This window comes from Chaetodon auriga, chromosome 13, assembly GCF_051107435.1.
Source record: "Chaetodon auriga isolate fChaAug3 chromosome 13, fChaAug3.hap1, whole genome shotgun sequence".
NCBI classification, from domain to species: Eukaryota; Metazoa; Chordata; class Actinopteri; order Chaetodontiformes; family Chaetodontidae; genus Chaetodon; species Chaetodon auriga.
In genome coordinates this window covers 15,367,945-15,380,590 of record NC_135086.1, presented here as the reverse complement: position 1 = coordinate 15,380,590, position 12,646 = coordinate 15,367,945, and the positions used below count along the sequence as shown (strand labels likewise).

General features: G+C 42.3%; 2 protein-coding genes across 2 annotated transcripts; one reads left to right on the top strand and one right to left on the bottom strand.

Annotated features, from left to right (window-relative positions):
- Positions 1-1,210: 1,210 nt before the first annotated feature.
- LOC143330539 (helix-loop-helix protein 2-like) lies at positions 1,211-2,708 on the bottom strand. Its single transcript, XM_076747200.1, has 2 exons — positions 2,626-2,708; positions 1,211-1,725 (listed from the first exon to the last, which is right to left on the bottom strand). The coding sequence occupies exon 2, from the start codon at positions 1,697-1,699 to the stop codon at positions 1,352-1,354; it is 348 nt and encodes a 115-aa protein (XP_076603315.1). The 5' UTR covers positions 1,700-1,725; positions 2,626-2,708; the 3' UTR covers positions 1,211-1,351.
- An 8,447-nt stretch (positions 2,709-11,155) lies between these two features.
- Positions 11,156-12,433, top strand: LOC143330823 (ribosyldihydronicotinamide dehydrogenase [quinone]-like). Its single transcript, XM_076747583.1, has 6 exons — positions 11,156-11,159; positions 11,286-11,453; positions 11,540-11,670; positions 11,746-11,859; positions 11,932-12,033; positions 12,134-12,433. The coding sequence occupies exons 1-6, from the start codon at positions 11,156-11,158 to the stop codon at positions 12,431-12,433; spliced, it is 819 nt and encodes a 272-aa protein (XP_076603698.1).
- The last annotated feature ends 213 nt before the right edge of the window (positions 12,434-12,646 follow it).

The following is a 12,646-nucleotide window of genomic DNA, read 5'->3' as shown; positions in this document are numbered from 1 at the left end:
ATTATATCCAGTGTGTAGGCCGAGTGTGTAGTGTGTGTAATGTGTAGACAAAGGGCTGTCGCTGTTGCTGCTGGAGTGGACATGAACAATACCTCAAGCCCCCTGGGCCACATTACACCGCGGAGACTCGCATAAAGGGCCGGGAGAAGGAGCGCAGGCCGCTTCTGACTAATGGAGAGAGAAATCAAAGCAGGAGTTCATATCCGCTCCCTGATCTCACATGAACATATAAAGCAGTATGTCAAAACACTGTTCAATGATTCATTTTTGTCAGCATGAATTATGTATATTCCCACATGACTAAATGAAAGGACAAGAAGAAGGCAGATTGTACTGCTTTACAGACACCACTGATGTAAACAAACCTATGACAGCATTAGAAAATATAAAGGCGGGTTGCGTTTCAAAATAGGGTGCCGGACTTTTTTTTAAATGTTTGTTTATGACCTTATTACTGTTATGGAAAAATGTGGCTTTGACTGTGGACTGCTGACAGTAAGACAATCATACATATTTAACATGCATTTGGCCCACTCTCACTGCCACTTTCACATAGAAATTCAGCACTGCTACATATAGAATGAGAGTTTTTGGTCCTGTTTTGTAATCCATTACTGTCTCATTTGTATGTACACATGTGCATCTCTGTGTGTATGTGTGTGTGTGTCCAGAGAGGAAGCAGATGAGTAACTATACCATGATGGTTTTGGTTCCTCTGGAGAAACGCCTGCCCCATCCAGAGGAGAGAGGGGCCCCAACAAGATGAATAAAAGTAAAATCTCAAATATTTGCAAAATGCTTCCAGAAGACACTTTTCAAGATGAGATCTAATAAGAACTACGTTTCCTTTGGCAAAAAAAAAAAACTTCCTGGGTTCAGAGACATTGCGAAATAACTGGGATCAAAACAGCATCAAACAGGTTTCTTCAACATTTTTTTTTTTTAGCCATCACAGTTTATTCAGATGAATTTCACCTGCAGCCGAATCCCACAGAGTGAAGCACTGAAAAGTCAGGTGGACTATTTTTCTTGTGTACGTGAAATAAACAGATGTACAAATGGGTGCAAACAGGAAACAAAGTCACAACAGACAGGCAGCAAATGAAAGGTCAAGCATTTCATTGTTTTAGTAGTTTGGCCACACAAATATAATTTACGGCAGCTATTCAAATATTTCCATTCTTGTGATGGCAGAAAGAACACATTGTAGTCTTGCAGCAGTTTACAGTGTGTACTCCATTATATTACATGACGCCATGTGGTATCAGTATCCTGTATTGTTGCTTCCGGGAAGTATTCAGCTGGTCACAGTCACCCTGCCTCAGTCCTTCCTCCTGCGCGTCCTCGCAGCCTAAACATTCAGCACGTGGTTGAGGTAGGAGATGTAACAAATCGCGAGTCGCAGGATCTCAATCTTGGATAACTTCTTGTCTGGGGGGAGCGTTGGGAGCAGTTTCCTCAGCTCTGCAAAGGCCACGTTGAAGGCCAACACGCGCACACGCTCCCTGGTGGCGTGCGCGGATCGATATTTAGCTGTCGCGCGCCTCCTCCGCCTCTTCTCCTCCCTGCTGAGAGCGGGCACGTGCGCGGGTTCGGCCGGCATGGACCCGGACTGCACGTTCAGAGTGTCCAGAAGGGTCTCCGTGTCCGTTTGGCCCCAGGGCAGGTCGGACTCGGCCTGGTCGGGACGGAGCATCATGCTGCTGTCCGCAGACCGGAAAGATCCTGAGGAAAATCAGGAGAAATACATCCAAATGTTTGGAAATGATTCGGTTTCAACTTTATGATCAAGTGCCAGGAACTGTGACAAATACTTTTTTTTTATAATGTGCTGTACATTCATGCATCAATGTAAGGCATCATAGGTAGATCCAGGATCCCAAACCTGAACCAGGTTTTAAATTCTTTACTCTTTACAAACATTCATGTCATGGGCTCTGTTTTAAACATCACCGCTGATTGTAGTTAGTATACGTTGGTTTGTGCAATTATAATGATTGTCATATTGGGTTCATCGCATATCCGACTGCCTCTCTTTGATAGAACTGTATTTTTAGTGATCAAATTGTAAAGCTTAACGAAAAAACGACCCTAAAATAAGAGGGACTCGTGCTGCCCCCTCGTGGCGGACCTGCACACTTGTTGCGAGCAGAGACTCGGCTCTGTCCGAGGTGCTGAAACAAGCCAACGGAAACAAACGACTCTCCATTTAGTTAAATAACGAAAACTTAAAATCCATTTTTATTGCCTCAAAACAATTGAAGATTTGAATTAATAAGCGCGGGTGTGGAAATCATCATATTCCGCCTTGTATAATGATTTGATCCACAGTGGAAATGGATCAAATACTCGCACTTTTTGGCATCTTCCCAGTGAGTACAACATAGCACGTTAACGACTCGGAGAATCTGTCTGTTTGCTTATTTAGCAGATGAGCTGCCTGCTTCGATCCCGGAGCGGTTTGAAGTCTTTGGTTTCTTTTCTATAATCTTGTTGTGTTTTAATGCGCATATGTTTCAAGTTTTTTGCTGAGGCTTTATGAAGAACAAACGTTTGAAACTGCGCAGCAGAGCAAAGACTGAGTGGAGCTGCGGGATAAGTAAAGAACATTAAATGTTAACTTACCTTGTACAATTAAAAAAAAATCAGCTCAAGGTTGTCACATATTAAATAAACGCTCAGTGTAGATACCAGCACATAAAGTTATCTCCCCATCAGCCTCCATGCTGTCCTGGTTTTTGTTTAGTAGAGTTGAATTAAAGAGCTGAAAACAGGACGTGGGATTAGGTTTGACTTCGGATGAAGAAGCTTTGCAGTCCCGCTCCTCCTCCTCCTCCCTGTCCGTCATGGTGTCAGGTGCGCATCACATCCTTCAGTCAGTGACAGTCTGGCTCGTTGCTTTGTCTGTTTCCTCCATCCAGCCTCTCCTGGATGAGACACCCCTATCTCTGCATGAAGCCAAGTGACGACACGCACAGCGGGACAACGAGACAGTGTTTGTTGTCCAAACCTCTTTCACTTTCATTCCAAGCGCATGATACGCGCCAATGTGCGCGCGGTGCGTTACCAGTTTGATGTGCTGCAGACGTTTCCTGCTGGTACCTTGTTTACCCATTAAAACTAAACAAACCGCACCAGAGACAGTTCCTTGTTGTCTTTGACTGAGGACAGATCGGTCATATCTTTGAGCCGGTGGTGAGAGTTTTAAAAGCCCAGGGGGCTTGTGTAGCCTGCAGGCAGTAAAGCACAGTGCACAGCATTTGGTTGGTTACAAGCTGCTGGTTTTACCAGAGCGTGCTTTGCCATTTGCAGCACTTTAATAGGCCCAGTGCTGATTGAGGTACAGGGTCAGGAGGTGGAGGGTGAGGTGTGAACAGTATGTTTGAGGTCTGTAAATCAACTAACTTATCCAAGAAAGAAAGAAAAAATTGATGGACACCAAGTTTAATCAGTGTTTCTCAATGTAGCGCCTTTTATTATGACACATGTACCAGAGCCTGATGTTGTTTGTGTGCGTGGTGTTGTGTTGGTGTTCTGGCATTTTATTTTTGATCAGTTCATCTCTGAGTGGGAAATGTCCGTGCTAATCATTACTGATATAATCATTGTGAGTAACTCACCTCTGTGCCCATGGTGGAAAATGTTTCCTCTGAAACAGTGTCATGAATGCTCATGTCTGATTATTCAGAGGGCTTTGGTTTATGGCGTACATCATTATCATTCCCTCCAAAATGTGACCATTTCAGTCTTTTGGCAGTCGGGAAATATCACCCTGGATATGTTGCTCACGATGAGATTAGGGAAGACTCCTCTGAACTGCTGCTGGTAAACATTCATCGAAAGCTAGAATGAGCTGACTGATTCCAGGGCAGGAAATGCCTCCTCGACTTTACATTTCTTCAGTCTGGTTAGACTTAACGTAATGTTCCATTGATTTGGATATGTGCTGTGTGTTTAGGGTTTGATACGATATTCAAGATTCGTTTTGGTATTTCTGTCACGCTCTCAGTAAGGCCATGAAGTTATATGATCTCCATGAAAATCAATGAATGTGATGATATGAAGCCAATATTTTATGAGTTCTTTGAATAGACACATTTGCAGTGATACAGTGCAAATCAATTCTGCTGATCTCTGTCTGTACAGTTGTTTGTGTGGGCCGCACTTTTCTCGCCTAACTTCAAATGCTGTAATAATCAAAGACAATTTAGACCAATTTCCTGTATAACGGTGGAGCAAATAGAGATAAATCTGGCCCTCTGCTACAAGTATTATGAGATCTGAAAATGTCCCTATATATATATATATATATATATATATATATATATATATATATTATTATATAGATACATGACCATTTATTACCATTTAACAATCAAAACTGTTCATGTAGCAGCATGCAACTGGCTGTTAATAATATCTTAGCAAGGCTTAATATTAGCAAGGCACTGCAGAGGTCTGATGCAGATGATTTCCATTTTATTCAGTATTGATTCATGTGTACTCTCTCTAACAAACACAAAAGATACACTTGATGTCAAACTCTCTTAAAGAGAGACGATGCTGCTACTTATTAACCTACGTTTCGTTTTACAGGCTCCAGCTCTGAGTGCAGCCGAGCTTCACAGTTCGTCCGATCCCTCCACATCTGTCACAACTTTAACTCTATACTGCAGATTCAGGATAAGTTCAGACACCTGTCAGGACGAATGATGCAATACCCTGAAGATTTCAAACGCCACCCAGACAATTTTCATCATCCATTTTCTTTCCAACTGCATTAAAGACATTCAACACTTCAACCATTTAATTTCAGTGGAATCCCAAGTGAACATATCATAGGAGGACTTTCAGGTTCTGTGCCCAGTGCTGCCATCCACCCTGTCTCCCTTGTGTCCTCCTCCCCCTTTTTTTTCATGTTCTCCTGGGTGTAACCCCTCGTCTGTCTCGGTCTGGACGCCATCTGTTTAAAGGCTAGAGCCACAAACCTCCCGTTTTCAACTCCTCCTCGTCATCTGTTCATGCGTGTGCACGTGGGCCTGTGTGTTAATGAACACGCATGTTCAAAATCTTTTCTTCACACCCACGCATCTAGTTTGAGCTTTATGTCGAGGCATATGTGATATCTGCAGTCCAGTGGTGAAAAAGTTTGTGTTTGCATATATTACTGCAGGCTTCAGGTCAACTTTCTGCTCCTTCTGACTTTTACCTTCACTCATGTTCACCTGTCATTTGTTTCTGTAACCCTTATGTGTCACCATCAAATCACAGGCTGTATATGCAAATAAGCTGAAGCACTTTAATTTCAATTTGGTACCCATTTTGCCCACCCCCTCCCTCGCTTCTCCTCACTGTCTGGTTACCATCTGCTGTCTTATATTGTTTCTGCTGATTTGGAATCAGATGACATCTGATCGATCAGCTTTGTCACCATGGCGACAGTGGTGAGAAGAAAGAGGGGGAGGGGAGGAGGGGACGAGGTGAGACGTTACAGCAGTTCTGCTGCATTTCTCAAGGTTTTTGGCACAACTTCCAAAAGCACTTTATCTTTTCTAATTCATTATTTAGAGACGAGGCACCTCTGACAGTAATGTATGTGTCAAAAAAGCATTTGTCACAATTTACACTCACATGAATAATGCATATGTCAGTCTTAGAAATGAACAAGAATAGACTTTACAGCAGAAATAAACACATTTACTGCCTGGTACAAAAAACAGCTTTGGTCTCTGTAGCTAATTTCCCCCTTCATGACAAGTGTGCAGTGCTGAATTCTTATATAACTCACTCAATTAGATTATATTAAGAGTCAAAGTTAAAGTGTATGTATGTCATTTTTGTCACTAATTATGGGTAAAATGTAGTTTTCAGTTGTTAAACTTGCAACTTTTCATTGCGATGAATAGTTAAGCGAAACATTCAATGAACATTACATGGTTTAAATGGAGCAGTTCTTTCAAGGAGGAGTTGTCCCTTTGTCTTCTGTGTACTGACAACAAAACAATCTCAACAAGTTTCACAGAGTTTTGATTCCAAACTGGCACTTTGTTTAGTTTTGTTTTCAGGCCTGAGCTCGAAATTCCCAACTGTAAAGTAAGTGAAGCAGAATGAGGCACTAAACAGACCCTTTACAATGTATAACCGATAAAGAGGAGCTTAAATAGAAAAGCAGAGTAGATGGATTTGTTGCACACCTGAGAATAACGCTGGGGAATGCCTGTCTGATGTGCCATCTGAGTTAAAATTCAAGACTTATCTCCTTCAAACTTAAAAGCAGCAACTTCAATTTGCTGCTTATTCTAGCTACTTAAATGGGACTTCTGCTCATTCAATTCAACAGGACTGACATTACAGAGGACACCTGTTCTAAACTCCTCAGGGGCAGAGATGAAGACGAAGACTTTCACTTCAGTCAGAAAATTTACTCTGGAAGCGGTGGCTGTTATCTTGGTACATGCCAGCGCTGTAACATTAAATAAATACGCACAAGGTTTGTCTGTCATCCACTCTATTAACAATGCAACTCAGTGTTTTGCTGCGAGACGCTGTCACAGTTCAGTGAACATCACTTCATCGTGTTGCCTTCAGGGACTTTGGCTCAGGAAATTCTACTTAGCTGACAAACATATAACAAGTGAGTTATTATCCCCATGAGGACAGATGAGAAATATGAGAGGAAACATTCAAGTATGGGAGTCCATTGAAGAACAGCAGAAGTAAAGCAGTTAACACACATGTTTATTTTCGAACTAAAGATATAAAATGTAATAAAAGACATCAAAAGGTAGAATGGCACAGAGCATTTAGATAAAATGAAACTGAAAAGTAAAAAATGACAGTGAGTAGGACACAACATAATCAAAGTCAACGTCGTGCCAACAGATTTACATTCTTTATTCAACTTTGCAAATACACAATGTCAGTTCTTTTTCCTTGCAAGAAAGGCGTGCATCTCTCCTTTTTGTGGGACCATCCATTGCCAGAACAGTCACAGTCGCAGCTGTCAGATAAAGCAGATCCTTATTGCGCCTTTATAACTGAACTGAGGGCATTTTATTGGTCTGATATGAGAACAGCCAGGAATGCAAAATGATTAAAATGCCTTCCCGCACTTCACACCAGATGCAATATGTACAGCAGCAGCGTTTCATGAAAAGGATTTTGCAGCTGACCTGAAACTTTCCAGTCAGGATTAAAGCAAAGAGTCTAGACGGAGCAGACTGTCTTTGATCCCAGTAATAAGGAAAAATGTTAACATTAATTCAAACTGAGACGGCCACACATGTGAGGAACTACAGGTGAGAAAAAGGTTAGACTGTACTTTCGTCTCTTGAGGCTGCCATTGTTTACGTCATTGCAGATATCAGAACAAGAGCTGATACGGAAAGAAAACTCTTTCTTTTCCCCATCTAATTCAATTTACTCTGTGATTTTGAGAATGCAGAACTATCTCACTTTGGATCTTTTCAGTCTCAGTCACACTTTTTCATCCATCCTACAGTATGAACATTAACAGACACAGAACATAACCAGCACAGTGTGCCTGCTATGAGAAAAAAAAGGTTACACACTGTCAGGTTTACATGTTTTTGATTCATTAAAAACCAAATGTAACAAGACCTCTTATTTATGTTCACCTGCTCTTTTCATTTGTCTGTACGGGGAAGATGAATCGGCCCATTTTTAAGGTGATGCTATCGTCAATTAAACGATTGGATCCACATTATGGTATTTTTAAGCCAAAGGCGTGTGCATACATGTGACACACACTTGGCACCTTTTGTCACCAGCCCTCTCTTACTTTTCACTGTCTCACACAAAACCTGAAGTGAGAGCAACATGAAGCTCCTGTTCTGGCATGAGCTGTGATCCAGCTATACTCCGCTGATTACTGTTGTGCTGTCACAGAGAATGAACAAATCTGGTCTGTGTGACATGTCTAAGTGCTCAGTCATCTATGCCGCATTTCTGAGGAGGCAACCAAAGGTGCAACGTTCACTCAGCAACGCTCAAGTTTTTAAGGCTTTACCAGATGTACCCTCTTGTGGCCATGTTTGCTTCATTAGAAAACCATAATAACAGCTTTTGGTTAAGAGAGGAAACCACAGGAGCAGCTGTTTGATATAAATGCATCGACCTGAGCTCATGCCTGATCTGAATATAATGTTTTTACCAATCACAAACTTTCATTACATCCTCCAACTCCAAACTTTGTATGAATATCCGAACGGTGGTGCAGCTGCTGCCATGTCAAAGTCATGAGAAATGTTCATTTACTGGCTGCAGGTGACGCAATGTGGAGGTAACTGGTGTCTGCTGCCCTCTAGTGGACCAGTACATGCCGGTTAACTGCTCTATTATAGAAAAGTCATTTCATGAAAGTTATTTCTTGTAATTGAATCTCAGTCACACATAATTTAGCATGTCCAGAGCTAATAATAAACTGTTGTTAAAAGGCTGAGTTTCAGGTAACATGATGGATTCTCAGTGGGTTTAAGTTCATCTCAGGGCTCTGCTTAAACTTAAAAATGGAGTAGGGGACAGTGGCACTTACTTAAAGATCTGCTTTTTGTGTTTTTCTCCTCTAATCAGAGAATTCCTGTGGGTTATGATAGTACAACAGAGCAGGAAGTGACCTGTTCTGTGGTTGTTTAGAAGCCTCTACAAGACCAAAACTTCCTCCAGCTGAAACAACTTGAGTGCCTTTTAATTTGTATCCCTGCCAGGCAGCAGTGCTGAGGGTGTGCCAAGAATATCACAGTAAATCCTGGAGCTCTGCTTACTTATGGTCATTCCAGTGATTAGATCAGTGACATTCATCTGTTAAAGGCTGCAGTTTGCACACTTTACACCGATTCTCCTCTGCCAATATATCGCCACAATTCATGACTCACCATCTGGATGGCTATTACTCTTTGGCCTTAACCTCCTCAAGCTCTGGCAGATATTCACACACTGTGATTAAACCATAAACTGCATCGAATCAATCTTTTCACTGGGAGACAAACTGGACTCTGTCATCCTATAGTGGTAAAAAGCAGGAGGAGAACTTCTGTGGATGGAGTATGGGACAGTGAGTCCTGTGGCATAGATGCCAAAAAGGCACTTTGCACTCACCCCATGCCCATCTTGCCTCTTTTCAGCAACATTTCGCACATTAACCAATTTCTGCGCCTCAGCTTTAGTGTTCTGTTCATGCTGAGAATGAAGATTCTAAGGCTTCCTTCCACAGTGGATCCACGGTGACATGCTTTCCCACGGATATTATACAAGAAACTGGGATACTGTACAAAATTTTATTTTACACATAGACTCAACAAAGGAAACCTGTGATGCAGGTTATAATTTCTTAAGCCAGAAATATTCTGCTGTCAAACACATTTAAAATGCATTCAGTTATTCTAATGCGTGTATGTATGTATCTTTTTCCAACAATATTAACAACGGTGACCTCTTAAAGAGGCTTGGGCTTAGAGGCCTCTTGACCCTTCAGGCCCCTGGGAGGCCACTTTGTTAGTATTGTCCATGTCACATTTACAATGCATAATAATATGCATAATATGTTCTATAAGCATCTTATTTAAAGTAAGGTAATTCATGAAATTGACCAAAATGCTGTATTTTCACACATTGGCCACATGATGGCACTGTAGGCTATGTTTTCATATTATGCGTTTATATCCAGCATTTCTCATAAAGACAAATAAGGCAAAACCCCCCTTACATCTATGTGTGTGTGCCTTGGAATGTGCCTTTTCATGCCCTTATGTATTCTACAATTGCACAGTTGTTGTGATGTGTAAAGGAGCTTACCCTAAAGGTGGGCTGCAGATGTTCCTTTTATGTTGTATGTCCAGAGTAAGATATATTAACGGGCTGAAAGCCTCGAGCACTACACACCAAATACCTGACATGAATAGTAGAAAGTGTGAAACATACTTGTGAGTACATCATGCAATGCTACAACAGAAACATCTGTAATCCTGAAGGTCAATACATCACGAAACATGAAAACACATACCTCCCAGCAAAACACATGATCCCTTCCCATCACAACAGAGAGAATCCAGCCAGAGGCTCAACGTGAAGCACAATGAAGACGACAAACCAGAGTGGCGATGGTGAAACAAACAGAGAAGCCGCAGAGAAAAAAAGAGTTGGCCTCAGAAACACCAGCATAATTTTAAATTTTAACAATGCATGTGGTGGTTGGACAAATCCTGTACCTACTGAGCCTTAGAAGCCCAATCAGTCTCAATTAGTCAGAAAAAGGAGAGACAATGTGAAGAAGGATAGCTGACAAAGCGTATCCATATGTCTCACTTATGTGGCGTGCTTTCATGCATGTGCGTCTCTGTGTTATTATGTTGCGGTTGTTCATTAACCCCCTCCTCCTCCTCACAGTGGCTGGATAAATGGGACTTAGGATGGATTTTGGTCCCAGATGTGTGCCAGCTCATGTCTGCCTTTGATGTCCACTGCTGGGTTTGTTTCTTTTTTCCTTTACAGGGCAACATTCGTGAGTGGGCTCGACCGCAGGCGACTGTTTCTTCAGAGGAACGTAATGTAAAGGAAAACTGAGCTGGAAGGCAGTAACAGTAGAGTGAGCGCATCACTCAGCCACATCTGCTTATGTGGTTTGAAGACATCAGGAGTGGCACTTCATTTTTAAACATCTTGCACACAGACAGATATGAACGCTCTCAAATATCCACACGGTTACTGTATGAACGACACACAGACAACATATGTTCAGTCTCTTTCTGCTTAGGCTATAATGGGAAGAGCACACATTGCCTTGAAATAGAAGATGTGCGAGAGTAAGTTTATCCTGTGTTTGAAACAGGCTAAATCTGCAGCTGGTTTCACTGATAAAACCCTACATATTCTTGGCTTTTGGTGGTGCATAAATTCCCCTCCCCACTTAAAAGTGCTGTCTAGGTTCAGTAAAAGATATGTAGCTATGTGGAGGAGAGTCCCGAGAGACATCCTCCTATGACAGCTGATTGAGTGATGACCTTGATTGCGGATAGACAACACATGTGAGAGTGGTTTGCTGTATAAAGCAGCACCTTGAGGAGGATGAGTGTCTCTCTCCACCAACAGATCAGCTACTTGTAAAGTTCATCATTTGCAGTCGACATCTGGCTTCAGAATGGGTGAGCCTTCTTCTCTGTGTTTAACTGCATTCATGCTCTGACTAAGGTTGCGTTGTATTCGTGTTTCACTTTTCAAGTTTCTGATCTGATGTGCACTTATTCTAATATTTTTACTTCCTGGTTCAGCGGGGAAGAAAGTGCTGATTGTGTATGCTCACCAGAGCTCTGGCTCATTCAACGCTGCTGCCAAAGATGCTGCTGTAAAAGCATTAACAGCTCAGGGCTGCACCGTGGAAGTATCTGACCTCTATGGCATGAAGTTTAAAGCCAGTGCCACTGCTGAGGACATCACTGGTATATAAAAGTTGGTTTTTGGTTTTTAAAAGTTTTGCATTTAAAGGCAGAGTGGGTGCATTCCTGAAACTACTTTGTCTCTGCAGGGGAAGTTAGAAACGCTGATCACTTCTGTTATGCAGAGGAGACCAAAGCGGCATGGGAGGCAGGCAAGCTGTCTACTGATATCACTGAAGAACAACGTAAACTCACTGAGGCAGACCTCATTATCTTTCAGGTAGAGCCTTGAGTGACAGTAATGGGTTTGTGGTAACGCCTCTGTATTGAATTGACTTTAAACCCTACTTCTCAGTTCCCCATGTACTGGTTCACTGTTCCTGCGATCTTGAAGGGCTGGATTGACCGGGTGCTCACACTGGGCTATGCATTCTCACAAGAGAAGCGATACAGCCTGGGTGTCTTCAAGGTAAGGGATCAAATCAAAAGGTTGGCATTGCGAGACTCAGACTTTTCCCATAACTGCTTGCTTTCTGCACAGGACAAGAAAGCCATGCTGTCCTTCACCACTGGGTCTCATGAATCTATGTTCAGTGCAAATGGTATTAATGGAGACATGAATGTCACACTGTGGCCACTGCAGGTACTGCTTCAAGCTAAGACTCATCCTAACATTAAAATGGGCTGCCAACAGTGACAAATCAAACTGTTTAAGTGACCAGAAAAATGCTTTCTCTCTGCAGAACGGCATCCTGCATTACTGTGGCTTCCAGGTTCTGGCCCCTCAGATATTCTGGGCTCCATCTCACGTTTCCACTGAGGTGCGCAGCGCCATGCTGGAGGGCTGGCGTACAAGGCTGCAAGGCCTCCTGGGAGAAGAACCACTTTCCTTCACTCCCTTGGACTGCTTTGATAAAGAGAAGGGGTTCCAGCTGAAGCCTGAGGTCTGTGAGAAACATGCCACCAAGGAGTTTGGACTGACTGTGGGGATCCACCTGGGCAAGCCACTACCACCCAACAACCAGATGAAAGCTGGAGTCTGAAGACAGTGGGGCCTCACTGGGTGTCAGACCTGTCTTTTTATGAAATAAAACAAGAGCTGACTAAAATATTATGATTTGACGCTTGTATGGTCTTGGTAATTCAATCATGAAGGGCTGGGTTCTTATATTTTGTTTTACATATGGGGTACAGCCAAGATGTCTTGATGGTAATCTTGTCAGTGTTTGGAAAGGATTTCAATCTTGGAGTAAGAA